The sequence below is a fragment of the Enhydra lutris genome, unplaced genomic scaffold (genome assembly GCF_002288905.1).
Source record: "Enhydra lutris kenyoni isolate GAN:26980312 unplaced genomic scaffold, ASM228890v2 scaffoldscaffold22, whole genome shotgun sequence".
Lineage (NCBI taxonomy): Eukaryota > Metazoa > Chordata > Mammalia > Carnivora > Mustelidae > Enhydra > Enhydra lutris.
Window position 1 is genome coordinate 5332294 of NW_019154106.1, and position 17900 is coordinate 5350193.

General features: G+C 50.3%; 1 protein-coding gene across 4 annotated transcripts in view; it reads right to left on the bottom strand.

The window, feature by feature from the left end:
- LOC111149677 (lysine demethylase 2A) overlaps positions 1-17900 on the bottom strand; it is a 116072-nt gene continuing 98172 nt past the window's right edge. For all 4 annotated transcript variants that reach the window (XM_022506892.1, XM_022506894.1, XM_022506893.1 and 1 more), the window contains 9 exons: positions 14995-15078; positions 13277-13546; positions 12637-12768; positions 10136-10225; positions 7498-8210; positions 5368-5531; positions 4543-4701; positions 3765-3980; positions 1-3133 (listed from right to left, as the gene is read on the bottom strand). In XM_022506892.1, the coding sequence (XP_022362600.1) occupies positions 2952-3133; positions 3765-3980; positions 4543-4701; positions 5368-5531; positions 7498-8210; positions 10136-10225; positions 12637-12768; positions 13277-13546; positions 14995-15078 (2010 nt within the window). In that variant the 3' untranslated portion in view covers positions 1-2951. The remainder of the gene's footprint in view (positions 3134-3764; positions 3981-4542; positions 4702-5367; positions 5532-7497; positions 8211-10135; positions 10226-12636; positions 12769-13276; positions 13547-14994; positions 15079-17900) is intronic.

Here is a 17900-nt window from a genome sequence, read left to right on the forward strand (position 1 = left end):
GGCTGTTTCTTTTTTTGTCTTTTAAAAATTTTATTACACAAATATCTCCCATTCATGTGTCAGAGGAAAGATGTCCTTGCTCTTTCTAAAACCAATAGTGGAGAACGTTTAGAAAACCGAAGTCCAACTAAGCTTTCCTCCTTCCCTGGCCCAGAACAACCCCCATGTGTCAACTGAGATAGCAGGACTTGCCCCCTTAATGCTTACATTTAATTTAAAATTTTTAGCACAACATTGGAGATTGACTCTAAATCAGCAACAAAAAATATATATTTACAGTATTTCTCCAAAAAACAAACAAACAAAAAACACAACCAAACCCTTTAAACATAGTGACTTTAGGAGTTTTATTTATGGAGCAGTTATTTTTTTAATCACCAAGTGATTTTATATTATATATATATAAATTTTCTTCCTTTCCTTTGTGGTTTTTCGCCCCGGTGCTTGGAAAGATGGAGGCGGGGTGTCTGGCCCTGCGGTCTGAGGAGGGCAGGCTCTCCTGGCAAGGCCACATCTCAGAGCAGATTGCAGGAAATGCGATGGGACTCCCGGGATCCTCTGTCCCCAGAGACATTTCTTTCCTCCACGCAGACCAACCCTCACCTCTAAAAACCATTTCCCCCCTCACAGTCCTAGAGAAAAAGGCAACCCAGCAAGGGCATAGGTCCATCTGCCGCCACTCCTGGGCTCCCTTTCCTGCTGACCAATTTACGTGCGCGGTAAAAATGCTTGTTTTTCCAAACCAAAAACAAACAAAAATAACCCCCCCCCCACCCCAACCAAACCATCAGCTTGGAAATTTCTGTGGATGAAATGTCCCAAAGTCAGAGGCACTCTCCCGGCACAATCCCTGCTCTGAAGGGGTCTCTCCACCTCCCCTTTTATAAAAAGACAACAAAACGAAACAATCTTTTCAGTACTTTCCACAGGAGCAACCAGAAAAAGGCAGGAAGCTTCCAATTATAGGTCATTAACAATAATATTAATAAGGTTTTTGCTCAATACCCAGGGTTCTTTACAGAGAAGTCCCCCTAACTGAGGCACTCTGGAATAAGTCACTGGCATTTCCTCGAAGTTTCAGCCCCAGGTCACTGGGGCCTGGAGACCAACGGAAGGGGCAGAGGGTCACAGGAGCAGACCGCTGCTTTTAAGGTGCAGCCAGAATGAGCAGATTGGAAGGAACAGACACAACGCCACCCCTTACCAGGACCCAGTTTTCTCTTAGGAGGCCAGTCTATGCCAGGGTCAAAGCTGGGCTAGGTGGCAAAGAGGGGGCCCCTCTGCCTCTATTGCTTTGGAAGTGGCAAGTGTGCAGTTGGCGTCTCTCCTCGGGGTGGCTCACGCTTCAGACCCCTGGTGCCTGGGCTCCTTCCCCTCCCCCACGGGGCTCCAGGAGGAGGAGAGCCTGAGACTGGGCTGCAGGGAAGGGGCCAGGAAGGAGGGGGCTGGAGGACGAGAAGGCGGGGCAGGTTGTGCTATCGCTATCCTCACAGATGGGGAGCAGAGTGCAAATCCGCGTCTGTCACGTGTAAGCTCCTGCCGCAGGCTGCTGCCACTGAGCATCTCCTCACACACTTAAATATTGACCCAAAAGAAATTCCGACCTTTCTTTCCTTTTTTTCTTTCTTTTTTTTTTAAAGTGCAAAAAGCTCTCTGCTGCCCTAGAGAGAGGATCTTTGGACAGGCCGTTCAATGCAAAGTAAAAGGGGGCAGCTGATGGGGCTCGACACAGGGCGGTGGAGGGGGAGACACCATGCTCCCCTCCCTCCCTCCCTCCACACACACGTGTAATACACTCAGCCACACACACAGAGGCACATGCACACCCCCTTCCACGGCTACAGGCAGAGGGCAGGTGACTGGCTTCAAAGCAGGACCCCACCCCCCCCACAAGGTGCCGGATCAGTGAGCCACTGGGACTAAACACAGGCCTGGGCTCTGGGGGCTACACCACAGCGGAGGCCTGGAGCCTGCTGGGAGGCAGGTGGGGACCTAGCCAAGCTCTCTGCTCTCCCCGGCTTGGGGAGATAGCCTGCTCCCTCTGAGGACACACATCCTGGGAAAGCCCTGTCCAGGCAGGAAGGAGGAACGTGTGGAAAGGGCAGTGGGAGGCTAAAGAGGGAGGGGAACAAGGAGGTGGTGCCTGTCTCAGAATCTGCCAAGGAAGCAATAAAATGGGGGTGTCCCTGGGGTACACAGTTCCAGCTCCTCTGAAGAGCTTCAACCCCAGTAAGTGCAACAAGGACCTCAGAGAGACTAGCGGGCAAGTCTGGTGGGGGGGGTGACCTCATTACGCGAACTACCACGAGCATCGGACAGGATCAAGCTAAAGGAAGGGGCAGAGCGTGGACACGGATGAGAGGTTTTAGACACCTCAACAGCACCAGTATGATCGGCACGGGTCTGGCCTTCCTGGGGCTGCTGGCCCCTCCTGCATAAGCCGGGAGAGTGTGGTGGAGGAGAGACACGCACTGGACACCACGAGGAGAACCTGGCCACGGAGACAGGGCCGCTTTCTTCCCTGGAAATTTGCTCAGAACCAGGCACGGCTGGGGACCACGGATGGGGAGAAGGGCCCCAGGGCCCAGCACGGATGACGGTTGCACAGACACCCCGAACTGAGAGCCCGGCCTCCCGGCCGGTGAGCAAGCGGGCAGACAGGCAGGCGAGCAAGCGGGCAGGCACCGTGACAGCGCGCAGCCTGTGCTCTCCCCTCGGATTCCCATCAGTCTGCTACTCCTTTCTCCTCAGGAGGAGAGGAGCACGCAGGCAAGCAAGCCTGGTGTCTACCCCCTCTCTGCCCCGCCTGTAGGGAAGGGCTCAAGGGACAGGAGAGCAGAGAGGGAGTGTGAGGCTGGCCTCAGAGCCCGTGCAGGGTCGGGGAGAGAGGCTCTCCTGGCTGGGGAGTCAGGGGAAGATCGGTTTCCTGCTCAGTCTGGGCTGCGCGTGTTTTAGCTGATCTTCTGTATCAGCTTCTCGTCAGACAGGCAGTAGAGACTGTTGATGGACAAGTCTGAGATGAAGTGCTCGCAGGCTTTTCGAGTGATCTGCTTGCATCCTCGAAGGTCGATCAAGGTGACGTTGGCAATCCGCCGCAGGTAGATCAGGGTCTGGTCTGTCAATTTATTGCAACCTGTGAGGAAAGGGACCGTGAGGGCAATGCCGTGCACGCACAGCCACAGGAGCTTGCTCTGCCGCTCAGCTCCCCAGCTCTTTCCCTTCAAATGCTAAGCAAAAGCCCTCTCTGTCTCATAAGCAACCCGGCTCAGAGACGAGAAGTACGCCCCTCGCCTGGGTGGCTCAGTGGATTAAAGCCGCTGCCTTCGGCTCGGGTCATGATCTCAGGGTCCTAGGGATCGAGCCCCGCATCGGGCTCTCTGCTCGGCGGGGAGCTTGCTTCCTCCTCCTCTCTCTCTCTGCCTACTTGTGATCTCTATCTGTCAAATAAAATAAAATCTTAAAAAAAAAAAAAAAAAAAAAAAAAAGAAGTACGCCCCTTCTGCCTCCCACACCGCAAGGCCAAGGCCACCAAACTGCAGCCGGCAATGGCCACGCCCTTAAGCACCTGACAACGACCTGAGGCCTCCATCCCCCGATCAGTTAAAAGAGAGGGAAATCCCTGTCCTTGTCCAGATATGAGGAAAACAACTTAATTCCCTTCAAACAAACCCAGGTTCTCTGTTTCCCTGGTCAAGCTCCAGGGAGGCCTGAGCCCCTCCGGAGGCGGGCGGCGCTGCCCGTCCTGAAACGCCGCGGCGGCGCACCTGCCATGTTGAGCTCCGTGAGGGAGTAGCGAGTGGAAGACCCGACAGCGGTGAGCAGGTTGGAGGACTGGTCTGTCAGGTGGCTGCAGTGACTGAGGTCTAACCGAGAGAGGAGGGGCATGTGGCGAATGATGAGGCGAAGCGTGGCATCCGTGATGTCAAGGCCTGCCAGCCGGAAGTCAGTCATGTTCCGGAGCTTGCTGCGATTGTCCTGACCTGCACAGGCAAGGCCGGCGCCTAGATCAAAACTCTTACCTCCAGTTTGGCTCCAACGCTGAGGGCAGCCTCAGCTACTTCCGAGCCAGGCCTCCTCGCAGGGGTTAAGCAGAACTGCCCACACCCAGCCCTGCCTGCAGGGAGTGAGTGGGGTGTGGGGGCAGTTTCTAGGAAACCAGACACGTTTTCTTTCTTCCCAGCTGCTAGATTATGCCTCACACAGCAAAAAGGGATGTGTGGAACGCTCCACCCCTCTCCACACTCCCACACTTTTCTAGACCATAATGCAAACGGCTTCTAACGTCCCACCTCAATCATGAAGACTTCCCAGACTTCCTCAGGATTACACCATCTGCGTCCCAGACGGAGTCCCTCCTTTGCCTGCAGGCAGGTAGCCGGCTGTGAACAGCTAACCTGTGCGTCTACACTGCCTGGCACTCTGCCCTCCATCTGTACTCATCCATAGCATCATTCTGGACACTTCCTTAGTTTCTGAGACAAAGTCTGTCAAAAGACAAAGCTACCCTAAGATGAACACCGAGAAGTCAGGCCCAGAGCATACCTGGTTTATCAGCCGGTGGAGTCAGCAAGTCCCGAATTTGAGGGTCCTTGATTCCTACTGCCCACCGAAGATCAAGGGTCCTGAGAAGGGGGCAGCTGGAGGTGCTGAGGGCAGATACTGCAGACCAGGAGCAGCCTGCTAGGAGGAGGTCTTTCAGTCCTACAACGGGAACAAAGACACATGCAACCGGATACTCTATTGCATTTCCTAGCTTTGGTGGCAAAACCAATTGCTTAGTTCCTACCAGAGTAATGTAGTGAACGTGAGTGACTTCCTATCTTCTAAGACCCCAAAATGCTGAAGAGAGAAGGCATGCTAAGGGGCCAATCATGGCAGTATCATACTCAAATCTTGTCAGTGGCTCTGCCAAGAAGACCCAATGTCTTTGCTGTCCGGGGTGATGACTGACTAGTCCAGCTAGTCGGGAGTGGTGCCTTGGGGACTGGCAGTTAGGGGGCCCTGGGTGAAACCCCTGCTAACAAGCAGGAAATGACAATGGCATGGGACTGCTGCCCAATATTGCTCTAAAGCAATTTTATTTTATTTACTTTTTTAAGGTTTTATTTGAGAGAGAGAGAGAGAGACAGACACACAGAGAGAGAGAGAGAGAGAGAGAGAGAGAGAGAGGAATAGCACAAGCAGAGAGAGAGGGTTCAGAAGCAGGCCCTCCCCTGAGCAGGGAGCCCGACGCGGGACTTGATCCCAGGACCCCAGGATCATGACCTGAGCCCAAGGCAGACGCTCCACTGACTGAGCCACCAGGTGCCCCGCCCTAAAGCAGTCGGAAGCAGCACTGCCTACAGCCGGCCTTCCCTGACTGCTCACCCGGCAGCCTGTTGACGAGCCACGTCAGTTGTTTCTTGGAGATGTTGGTCCAACTGAGGTCAAGGCTGACTGGCTGCCTCTTGATGATGCCACTGAGAGCCTGGGGTACAATAGCCTTACACCTACTCAAGTCAATTTTTGTCCAAAGTCTCTTGTCGCAGCACCTGTGAGAGAGAGAGAGAGAACCGGCCGTCAGCAACCCAACACCCCTGGTCAGAGGAGCTCCCATCAAAGCGCGCGCGCGGGCTTCTGGGAGAAGCAGAGCACGTGGAGAGCCACCCTGCCTGGTTAGGCTCTTCTATAAGCAGACAGGTACCACACCCTGGGTTTTTTATTAATTGTTTTTGGTTTTGGTCTTTTTTTTTTTCTTGCTTCAGAGAAAAGGACTTGTCCTTTACGGCAACCATACAGGTTAAGCAGTGAACTTGACCCAGTTCACCAATTTACTCTGGAAGGGCTGAGAACACAATTGTTAGGAACACACAGCAGACAATACTATAACCCCTCAGTTGCATTAAAACAATATGGCTCCCACCAAAGCTTGTAGAAGGACGTATTAAAAAATTTGACTTCTTACTGCCCGAAGCCTTAGACTTGCCTCCAATCTTCTCCCTTGTCAGTCATACCCAGCTGCCCGGGCTGCAGGCTGTTCCTCAGCACGGCTACAATCCATCCTGCCTTAAGCCCTACAAAGAGCCCATCCCTGTATGAGGCCGAAAGACGGTCTTTGTCATCAGGCCAGGACAGTGTTCTCCCTGCCTTGCATTTCTGCTTCAGTGCTGTCTTTTTATTTTCTGCTCCAGTCCAGACCAGAACTGGAAGGGAAAGGCCGCCTTCCCACTACAATCTACAGGCCACAGGCCATAAACCGCACTGCAGTGCGCGGGCTCCTGGTGAGTATTTTACGGCCCCTGCCCCCAAGCCTGGCTCAGAGTCTGGTCAGCAGGGAAGGGAGACAGCACGTAAGAGGGGTCTTATGTGACTTGGTCTGGAAACTGAGGGTTAGAGCCAGGCAGGCCCGCTAGCCCTACAAAGAGAAAATATTAGGACAACTTGGGTAGATCCCATACTAATTCAGATTTGGGAAATAAACTCGCATTTGCAAAAAAAATGGTCTTTATTTAAAGACTGAAAATATTTCACCAATGGCGCATGAGACTTGTATGGTAAAAACAAGCCGCTTATGATAGAGCAGTGAGTCTCAAACTTTAACGTGTATCAGAAGCCCCTGGAAAACGTGTAAAAAACAGATGGCCTGGCCCCACCCCCAAAGGTTCTGACTCAGAAGTACTGAAACAGGCCATGAGACTCTGCATTTCTAACATGATCCCGGGAAATGCCAGTGGCCCACCAGTAGTCTGAGCATCACATTTTGAAAACTACTGTAACTGGGTTTGGCCCAGATACAAAGGATACGTTACGTCCTAGGGTCTAGGAGCAAAAGGAAAAATAATGCCCTATGGAAACGTCTGTTCATCATCTCGAGGGACTTTTTCTCCCCGCTAAGTATCTCACTGCTGAGCTTGAGAAGAAATGGCAGGTCTCATTAGGAAGGATGAGTAAGTCTCAGGAAGCTCAAAATTCGACTCTGCTTCCTGAAGAAAGGAACTAGGGTCCAGACTTGGGAGGTAAGAACAAAACCTGGACAACTGTGAAAACATTCACATTTTTTGAAAAGCATGTCCACCTCTTTCAGTAGATGGAGAGGAAACTGAGGCAGGGGCTCGAGAGCAGTCACCTGTGTCAGCAGCAACAGGAGCAACTGACACAGCACAGGCTCTCAGCACATGTGTGCTGAGTACAGGTTACTTAAGGGGGGAAAACTGATGACTAAAGGTTTTACACAAACTGTACAAATCCATCCCCCAAATCAGTTTCATACACCCAGTAGAGAGAAACGGGAAAGTACAGAGCAGGGAAAGGAAGCAAAGGGCCAAATTTCCCCGAGGACACCTGTAGGCACAAAGAGCCACATCTTTAACAGGACCCGCTGTCTAGGGAACGGACTGAGTTGATTCAATCCTTGGGGACCCAGCAAGCCTCCAGATGGCAAGCCGCATGCAGTTCTCATATGGAAAATCTGCCACCTACTCCCATACCCCTATTCCTGATCCCTGTATCCCTGCTCACCATTTATACCACGTCTTGCACACTCGCATACATTCACAAAGTTCTCTGCGGCTGAGGTAGCGGAAGACAGACATCCAGACCTCCCGCTGCATCCAGCTTTCGTCTCCATCCTGAGCCCAACTGCCCCGGCCATTCAGCCTGGCTGCACCCCCCTCCTCTGCACTGTCATCTTCCTCCTCCTCCTCCTCCTCTTCCTCCTCCTCTCCCCCCAGCCCCTCCTCATCCCCACGCTGGGGGGTTCGGGCTGGGCAGTGCTGCACTAGCACACGGGGGGAATGGCGAAGGTTGGCAGAGGAGGCCGTGATGGCCTGCAGCTTGGGCACAATGGATGTCCCGTGGAGCTCTTTGGTGGGCCTCTGCAGCGTGACAGTGAGGTACGATCCCCGGATCTTGGCTTTCTCAACTTCAGACAGCTCCTTTTTGCCGCTGGGATTGTTCTCCTTTTCCCGTACCATGGTGCGCTCTGTGGCCTGTAGCCGCAGCAACTGCCGCCGTTTGAAGCGCTCATCGCGGCTGGCACTGTGGTGGTCGCTGGGGCCAGCCCCAGGGGATGACCGAGTCACCATACCCCGGGGGGAGACCGGGTCATGGATGAGCTGCAGCATGGAGGTGGGTGAGTGAGGCGGGGGCGTGAGGGGCTCATCGCAGCTCCGCAGGGGCCGCAGGACTTTGGCTTGCACGGCTTCGTCGTCACTCTCTTCCATTTTCCGCTTCTGCAAAACACGCCCCCAAAAAGCCCCATCAGTACCTTCCTCCAAAACCCTCTAAATTTGCAGTGAGCCTCACTGTTGCTCTCAGGAGACTAGAAAGAAGACAGATCACTGCTCTTCTGCGGGGAAAGGGGTGGCTGCAGGCTACAGGGTGGTCACCTCCTCAGAGTCTGCAATCTGCCACATCAGCAACTGGGCCCAAGCCTGTGCTGGAGAAAGCTGATTACAGAACAAACCCTTAAAATAGGTCACTTGGGAAATCTACCTGTGACACAAAGGTTTGCGTCCAAGTATAGAGGAGTGAGATCCAAATTTGGGCTGCATGATTCCACAGCCCACCTTATGCATCTCTTGCCCCAAATTTTGGGATTATAATTCCCTGGATAAAGATATCCTTTAAAGAGGCCACAACTTTACCCCTATGCAATCTGACCATTTTTAATTCTGTCTCTAATTTAGCTCCTTCACCCTGGAGAGGCGTCTGATGGTAGATGCTTGTGGTAGAAGAAAAGCAGCCCACAGAAACCGCTGAACTAGGACACGGATCTCACAGCAGTAAGCACCACGTTTAGCTCCAGCGTCTGAGCCAGACTCTACCAGGCTGCTTCCTCCCCTCCACACCCCACCCTATCCCTAGAGACCAACCCCACGGAAGACAAAGCAGAGCGCGAGAACCTCTGTGAGCAACTGCAATGCTCCAGAGGCATGTGCGCCAGATGAAGAGGAGGAACTGGGGTTCAGTGAAGCCAGTGCTCCACACAGGCCAACACCTCGTCCCAGGGCACCTGTCTCTTCCTGGCGCCCACCGTGACTCTGCCGTGATGATGCCGAACCAGTGTTCCACTAGGGTTCAGAGAGCAGTGTTCGTATTTTCCTCAAGGAGACCGTTTCTGTCCCTCAGCAACAAGCCCCGCTCCCTTTGCTCTGCACGTTCTTAGAGCACTATGGCTGGAGAGAACGACCACCTCCTGGGTGCTGGCGTTGACAATGCAGGAAGGTAACACTAGAACCCAGAACCTGCCGGCCCACCTGTTATAGAAGGGAGGCAAACGCCCACCACCACGCTGCTGTCAGCGAGGACAAAAAATGTAGAAGCTTCCAGTATAAGAACCTGAGGTAAGGAGAACTTCAGCACTAATCAACTCTACATCCCCACAACTGATAGTCAGACTACTACAACTACTTCAGTGCCCAACTGGGAAGAAACAGAAAGACGACAAGGAAATTTGTCTTTGCTCCTGTGCAATGGGCCCATGAGGGGACCACTAGGGGCTGGATGGCTGCCACCAGGCCAGCTGCCTCCTCTAGGTGTGCCTTCAACAGATCTTGTTCTTGCTGGTCTGAGTAACCAGAGTCCTTCTGGCCCTTTAGCATTACCCATCGGGCCAGCAACCTCCACTACTCAGGGCCAAGGTCATGGCACTGGTCCCCCTGCAGGGAGGGGCTACCTCTGTGGGACATGTTTGGGCACAAGGGCAGGGCTTTCTGTAAGGCCACAAAGGTGAAGAGGACAAAAATGTGAGCCTGCTTAACTGGAAACTCCAGCACACCACTGTACTTACCCACTGCCTCAGGTCACTGCCTTCCCTTTAGTTTCATTCCTCAGGACCAACCGTGCTCGCCTCACCGCCCTCCTCAAATAACTCAGCTGTCTGTGCCGCCTAGGGTCCCAGAGTGTAAAAAGACCTCAGCGATTTGCAGACCCCAAGTGGAACAGTATTCAGTAATACAAAAAACCCAAACATTAAAAATTCAAAACAAAAGAAAAAATAATTAAGCAAAGGTGAAAAAAAAGACACAATACAAAATCATCTCTGTGGGTCAGAAAAACCATGTGAATAAAGTTGCAAAGGCAAATGTATTCTAGCCATCCTCCAAGCCTGGTATTTCCTTTCTTCTCCAGTGCCGTCTGGAAAAAGCTCCCCTACCTGGGCTTTCTCTGAGCTGTCCTCCTGGTAGCACTTTGGACACTCCCAGCAATTTGGCAATTCCTCGTTAAGCAGCCCTTCTCCATCCATCTAGAGTAAGACAGGGATGTTAAAAATCTTAGCAAATTAGAAGCAAACAAACAAAAAACCCAAAATATAAGAAACCCCAGCCTCTTTTCTTCTTCTTTTTTTTTTTTTTTAAAGATTTTATTTATTGAGAGAGAGAAAGAGGAAGACAGCACAAGCAGGGGGAGCAGCAGGTTTCCCGCTGAGCAGAGAGCCCGATGCGGGGCTTGAACCCAGGACCCTGGGATCATGACCTGAGCTGAAGGCAGAGGCTTAACTGACTGAGCCACCCAGGCACCCCCACCCCGGCCTGTTTCTTAAGGCTCCTGTATCATACAGTAACAGCCACATGGTTGGGAAGAACGTGGAAGTTACCTATTTGTAAACACGTCGGTGTTTGTGGAGATTCCCAAGAGTCTGGGTCAATGTGGGGTCTCTCTCCTGACATACACATGTATATATTCATCTCTCCTGACACATTCATTTTCTTGAAAGTTTCCTGCCACTCTGCGGAAGGAACTGACCACACAATTCAGAAGGTGCCAGATCTTATCTTGATAGTGGGGCACAATAATTATGACTGCTTGGGTTCTGACACCAGTGGCCTAGTCTCTGTGACACTGTGCTCTCAACTATAAAGTGGGGATAAATAACAACTCCTATCTTATGGGGTTGTAGTGAGGAGTAAATGAATTACCTGTTACGTGTTTAGGAAAATGCTTAGCGTATAGTAAATACTTTATCGACATGGAGATGATACCCTATCTTACTGATCCTAAGATGCATATTTTTTCACATCTATTTCTTTTTTTTTTTTAAAGATTTTTATTTATTTATTTATTTGACAGGTAGAGATCACAAGTAGGCAGAGAGAGAGAGAGAGGAGGAAGCAGGCTCCCCGCTGAGGAGAGAGCCCAATGCGGGGCTCGATCCCAGGACCCCGAGATCATGACCCGAGCCGAAGGCAGAGGCTTCAACCCACTGAGCCACCCAGGCGCCCCCACATCTGACTATTTCAAAAATTGGGCTGCATCTCACAATTAACAGTATCTTACAATCACTGTCAGCCAGGTGGCAGTCATGATACAGTTGTCACCCTTGGAGAAATCAACTAAATACCAGTACCAATGCCCTTTAGATTGAATGAAATATGAAGTAATAGGGTAGACCTGACTTCACAGGGCTGTCTTCAAGATGTAAACAAGAGGGGTGCCTGAGTGGCTTAGTCAGTTAAGTGTGTGACTCTTGGTTTCAGCTCAGGTCATGATCTCAGGGTCGTGGGATCGAGCCTCACATTGGGCTCCGTGCTCAGCAGGAATCTGCTCGAGATTCTCTCTCCCCATCCCTTCCTCTACTCATGTGTTTTCGCTCTCAAATAAATAGATCTTAAAAAAAAAAAAAAAAGAAGAAGATGTAAACAAGAGAACGCATGTAAAACAGTGGTTCCCCAGGTGCCTGGGTGGCTCAGCTGGTTAAGGGTCAACTCTGGATTCCGGCTTGGGTCAGGATCACAGGGCTGTGAGACAGAGCCCTGCATTAGGCTTGGAGCTGGTAGTGGAGCCTGCTTTCCCTCTGCGCTTCCCCTCCTCCCTCTCAGAATCAATCAGTGAATCAATCAATCAGTGGTTCTCTGACCCAGCTACCCATCAGTATCATTTAAGGAGCTTCTGCACACACTTAGGCCCAGGGTCCCTGCTTGAAGAGTGGACATGACCTCTTTTTTTTTTTTTTTTTTAAAGATTTTATTTATTTATGTGATAGCTAGAGATCCCAAGTAGGCAGACAGGCAGGCAGAGAGAGAGGAGGAAGCAAGCTCCCTGCTGAGCAGGGAGCCCAATGTGGGGCTTGATCCCAGGACTCTGGGATTATGACCTGAGCCGGAGGCAGAAGCTTTAACCCACTGAGCCATCCAGGCGCCCCAAGGACATGAGCTCTTAAAAAACTGCATCAACTTCCCTATTACTTTCTTAGAGGCCCTCACGTGCATACAAAGCGTGATAGAGCATAAGCACTCATTAAACATTAACTGATACCATCTCTCTCAACATCTTTCAGGAACTCATATCCAGAGAGACAATGAAGTACAGAGCACAGATGCTTAAAGGCACAAGGCATTCCGAAATAGACCAGGCAGTACCGCAATGGCTTGGCGACTCCAAATACACTTTTTGGAGGCCAGACTGCAAGCTCCAGGAGGACAGGAACTGAACTATTATTTTGTCCTGGGCTATCCTCAGGGTCTAACACAGCGGCTGACACACAAACCAGGCATCTGAATCAACGACAGATGTTAGACTATGACATGACCCACAGCTGACGGTCCCTATTAGGGACGCTGGTGGCCTCTTGTGACAGATTCCTACTCCCTGCTCCACCCAGTGCCTTCAGACATTCTACCAGCTGAGGCCTCAGGGGCCCCTGAGGCCTCTCCTCACCTGGAGGCAGCCAGGATGAACAATCTCATTGCAGATACAGCATTCCATGAGTTTCTTCTCGAAGTCCTGTGTCTCCTCATTTTGATCCACCTCGCCACAGAGGGAACACGTGACGGAGTGAGGCAGTCTGGGCTACAAGAGGACAAAGAAACCAAGAAAAGAGCAGACTTAGATGCTTATCAGTTCAGCTTCCCTTTAACTCAAGATGGGTGATTTGCTTCCTGTAATTCTCAGGGAGCATGGAAACTGGGCAAAGAGCGGTTTCTGGTAAGATAACCGGTGGAGGAAGACAGGGAGAACAAACCAGCTGGAAACTGGAAATAAAGACCAGTTCACTCTCACCAGTCAGTCCCAGGCCTCACAGGCCCTCCTTCCTAATCCACGTAAAGAGGGACCGACGGCAGTGACTTGTCCTTGCCATACTGCTTTCTTAGTTGAAAACTGGGCAAGCAAGGACGAAAAATTAAACAGGAGCATTTCTGAGCCCAGAGAGAAAACGGACAAACAAAGCAAGCCAAAAGGAGACAGAAGCTTCTTTCCATCTCTGAAGTCTCTAGAACTCTCACTACCTGTACTTCAGTCCCTTTGGCACCACCTGTCTTCTCCCTCCCCCAAGTTCTTTACCCAGCAGGCCACTTACTGCCAAGCACTGCCGAAGAACACAGGACTGCTTCATGCGACCAGGCCCCCCAAACTTCTTCATGTCCCTGCAGTAGTGGCAAACACCACACTCTCCTTGGACACACGCTTTGCACTTCCGACAGCGCACTCGTCTCCGCCTGGCTCCTGACACTATGGGGGAGGCGGCAGCTGGCCTCACAGGTGTTAACCGAGGAGCCGGTTTCATGGTGTGAGGCTTTGTGATGGGGATGGTAGGAACCCGCACCTTTGGCCGGGCGGGGAATTTAAGCTGGAAAGAGAAAGCAGCGAGGTCAAATATATCAAGTAACTCTGAGGACTGGAGAAGGTGGAAGATAATGCAGCTTGGCAAACTATGGCCCATGAGCAAATCGGCCCACTGCCCGTTTTTGTAAATGAAATGTGACCAGAACACAGTGACGCTCATCTGTTTACGTATTGTCTATGGCTGCTTTCACGTGCAATTGCAGAGTTGAGAAGTTGCCACAGAGACTGTATGGCCTGCAAAACCAAGAATATTTATTGCCTTTATTATATTTGTCATCTGTGTATTACCTCTATAGAAAAGGTTTGCCAATCTCGTCAGTCTTTTTACCTCACCCACATCCGTCTCACTCTGCTGAGCTGTGACATCCCCCCACTCCCTGTACCAAAGCCATCCAGGGGCCCTCTGATATTTCCTTGTCCTGAATACTCCTACTCAGAAGATACTCATAAAGAAGACCGTAAACTACTTGAGGGTGAGACGGATCTTGCTCATTTCTTTATTATTCTCAATCTGGTACATAACACACACTCCAGTAGCCCTTAGGTATAGAATATATCTCTTAGGTATACGTTTATAATCTTATTACTTGTCTTTGTCCTGGTGATCTTTTCAAGAACAAGGACTGGGTCTTTTAGTTCTTCAAATTTCCAGGGTACCTTAAATATGTTTCTGACACAAAACATACAACAGCGAGAAATGACTGAACTGTTTTGAGGCAGTTTCATGTGGTCAAGCGTCGGCCAGGTGGGACTTCTCCACCTAGAAAGTGGTTCTTTTAAGACATCTTTCACAGCTATACACCTAAACATTCCTAGAATGTGACAGCTCTGCAAATTTCAACTGGGGACACCAAAGAAGGGCCTACGTATTTGCCAAACTCATGGCAAAGATCAGAATGCTAGCTCTTATTTTTATTTAATAAATAACCATGACAAAGGACAATACAGGAAAAAAAATCATACAGAATCTAATGAAAACTCATAAATGACAATTTATTAGCTAACAGGTCATTCCTTTCCTTCTTTTTTCAATTTGATACTGAAAAATCCAAATTAAGGGGTTTCCTGAGTGTGTGCACTCACTCCATCATTGAAATATTCCGGCCATTTAAATATATATAATTCTTTTGACTAGTTTTAAAAAATATCCGTGAAAATAACTGAATCACTGGGCCAGAAGGATAGGAACAAATCCATTCTGGTGAATAAATGCACAATTTTTGGATCTAAACCTGGAGGCAGGTTCCTAGTTTGATAGTTAAGAGAGTCACCTCCAAAGATAGCCAATTATCCTGACCTAAGAGTTAAAACAGAACAGAGTAATGATTTTCTGTCAGTTTATTTTAATGTGCCAAAAGCTGTCTGCCTGTAGTTGTGCTTTTTCTTCCTGGAACGGTGATGATCAGCCATCAAAATGCTTCAGCAGCCTGAAGATCAAGAACAGTTCCTTACCTTATCCCTTTTTGGCCACTGCACTATAGGGACTCCGGTGAGGGCTAACTTGGGATCGCTGTTGGCAAGCTCCTCCAGCAAAATCTGAGGGTAGGACAGGATAGAAGAGGGGGAGGAAAAGCAGGGCACAGTGAACAAAGAACCAACGACTCCCAGCAGCATCAAGACTTAGCCCCGGTCCCTAAAACCAACATGGGAAGGGCAGGCTGGCAACTGTGTTTTCCCGTTGTTTATAGAGACTCGCTGTAAAACAAACTGAAGATGAAAGAGAAAACTCCGACTAGTGTAGTACTATCAAGACTCTGAATTTACCTTTGCTCCCAACCCCATACTCGCATACTCACTGTACCGTTGGTATGTACACTGAAGTAGCTGGCTACGTGGCAACAAGTGTTACTTGTCATACAGTTCTATATATGGCAGTACAACTCTATACTGCCCCTTTACTTCTCAATACCAGTCAATGAATATTATCAAGTAAGTACTGCCTTCATTTTGTAGATCTCAGCAAAGTGGCAAAAAAGACTGGCTAATACTGGATTAATTAATATGAAACGCAGAGTCTTAATGTCTTAATTCAACCCAGAGCTCTGTTCTTCTAAAGCTGATTACAGAAATCTCAACTTCAAATCAACCAATCAATTGATCAATCTCTCTCTCTCTCTCTCTCTCACATACATAAAGTCAAGTATTTGGCTTTATTCTTATTTTTTTTTTTAAAGATTTTATTTATTTATTTGACAGACAGAGATCACAAGCAGGCAGAGAGGCAGGCAGAGAGAGAGAGGAAGGGAAGCAGGCTCCCTGCTGAGCAGAGAGCCCGATGCGGGACTCGATCCCAGGACCCTGGGATCATGACCTGAGCCGAAGGCAGCGGCTTAACCCACTGAGCCACCCAGGCGCCCCTTGGCTTTATTCTTATAAACGGAGCAGGAACAATCTTAGGGACAACAGTTTTGATGGCTTTAACCAATCTAGTCTGAATGACTTGAAGACAATGCGACAGTAAGAAACTGCCGCTGAAGTGATTCTTACTGGTTGACTGTTACTTGGAAACAAGTCTTTATGTTTTAGACAGAAACTTCTGAATCCCAGACCTTCTAGCAGAATGAAATCCCTCTTTCCCTGACCTCGTAAGCCCTAATGCAAAGGTAACAGCAAAAAAAAAACACAAATCCAGAAGACAAGTTACCAGATTCCTTTTAGGTCGCCCTCCCTGGTGTATTAACTGTTTCAACAACTAAACTTTGATCCAGGACTGGGAGCGTGCCTGGGCCATCTTTAATGATCATTTCCATATTCCTGCAGGCTCGGCCTAGAAGACCAGGACTTTTTGAGGTATGAAGCACTTCTCTACCAAGCATTTTCATCCTAACCTAAGGATCATGATCCAAATCCCAGAGTTGGGACTCAGAAAGACCCTTTAAAACTCACACCCAGGAAGCTCCCCCACGAAGATCCCCTTTGCCAAGTCTCCAGATGCCTCTCACCCTCCCCCAAACTGATTTCATTTGCAGACGTTTTATTTACTTCAAGTTGCTATGGCACCGTATTCTGAAGCCTCCTGTTTAACACCACCCAGCGTGGGGGTGAAGAGGCGGGGTGCGGTGCCACGTGGGACTAGGCTCCGGTATGGGCTCCTAATCTCCCTAGGGTGAAAAATTCAGGTCCATTCAACGTGTGTGCGAGGGAGTGCACAGTTCCCCTCCCCCACGTCATACTGCCGAGGAGTAGGACTCTGCCCATTTCCTCTGCCAGAGAGCACTGAGCTGTCCACAAACAGGGACTTTCCACTTTCAGCAAAACAGACCGCACAGAAAGATCTGCGATTGTCTGAGGAGGAAAGGAACCTAACTGCTCACCAAAAGCAGTTTACTTCTACCTGCACGGTTTTTTGTGTGGGGGACAGGGAAAGGTAGGTGGAGAAACTGCCTCTGCGTGGGGGTGGAGGGGGGCAGCTGTTCACGCACATACCGCTCACTTGCTGGGGTCCGTGTGGGTGTGGAGGGAAATGCAGATTTCCTTCCAACCCTTATTTTGTTGGGGCCATATAACCAAGCTCACCCTGCTCATCAAAAAAGGCAGACTCCAGATGAGGCCCTCTAAGAAACCATATAAAGAAGCCACCACCCTTCACCAGAGGGGGTTTGGGACGGGGAGCGGAGAGCGGGGGTGGAGTGCGGAAAGGCTGACGCCTATCTAGGCTCCTGGCATTCGGGAGAACATTCAAACACGAGCCCACACCCCACACATCACAGGAAGGGGAAGAGAACAGCGGGCGTCTGGGCAGAGAAGGGAAAAGGATTCCCAAAAGCCAAGCGACCCAATTCAAAAGCAGAGCCCACCAGGACAGGGAACAAGTACGACGACGGCTCACCGGCTCACGCAACACTAAGTAACCTGAGCATTGTCCTGGACCCGCCCGGCAGGCTGTTCTTCTGCCTCTCCACCGAGACAAAGTCCCTACAGTTACACACACCCCGAGTCAGAAAGGGTTCGCCGGCCGCCCGCCCGCCTGACCTTGCGTTTCTCGTCGCTCTGGAACTGCCGAGGCTCTTGGTTGAAGTTTTCCCAGCGTCTTTGTTTTGTTTTCTGTATTGGAAGTTGTGCTGAAGGAGTTAGGTTTTCTCCCTCTAGGAAAATACCAATTTACTTGAAAATTCTGGAATCTCCCAAAGTACATCAGGCAGGGCAGTCCGGTTATAACCCTTCAGGCTACCCAGAGGGAGCAGCGTGTCGTGTTCTGAGCTCCTTCTCGAGCCCTTCAGCTCAGCCGCGGCTTCCTGTGCCTGCGAACAATGCTGCTGCGTCACCCACATGCAGCTCCCAGAAATGCTTTGCAACGGAAGATGGCAGGAGGGGGAGCTGAGCTCGAGTGAGCGAGCCAGGCAGAGGGCCCAGCCGTC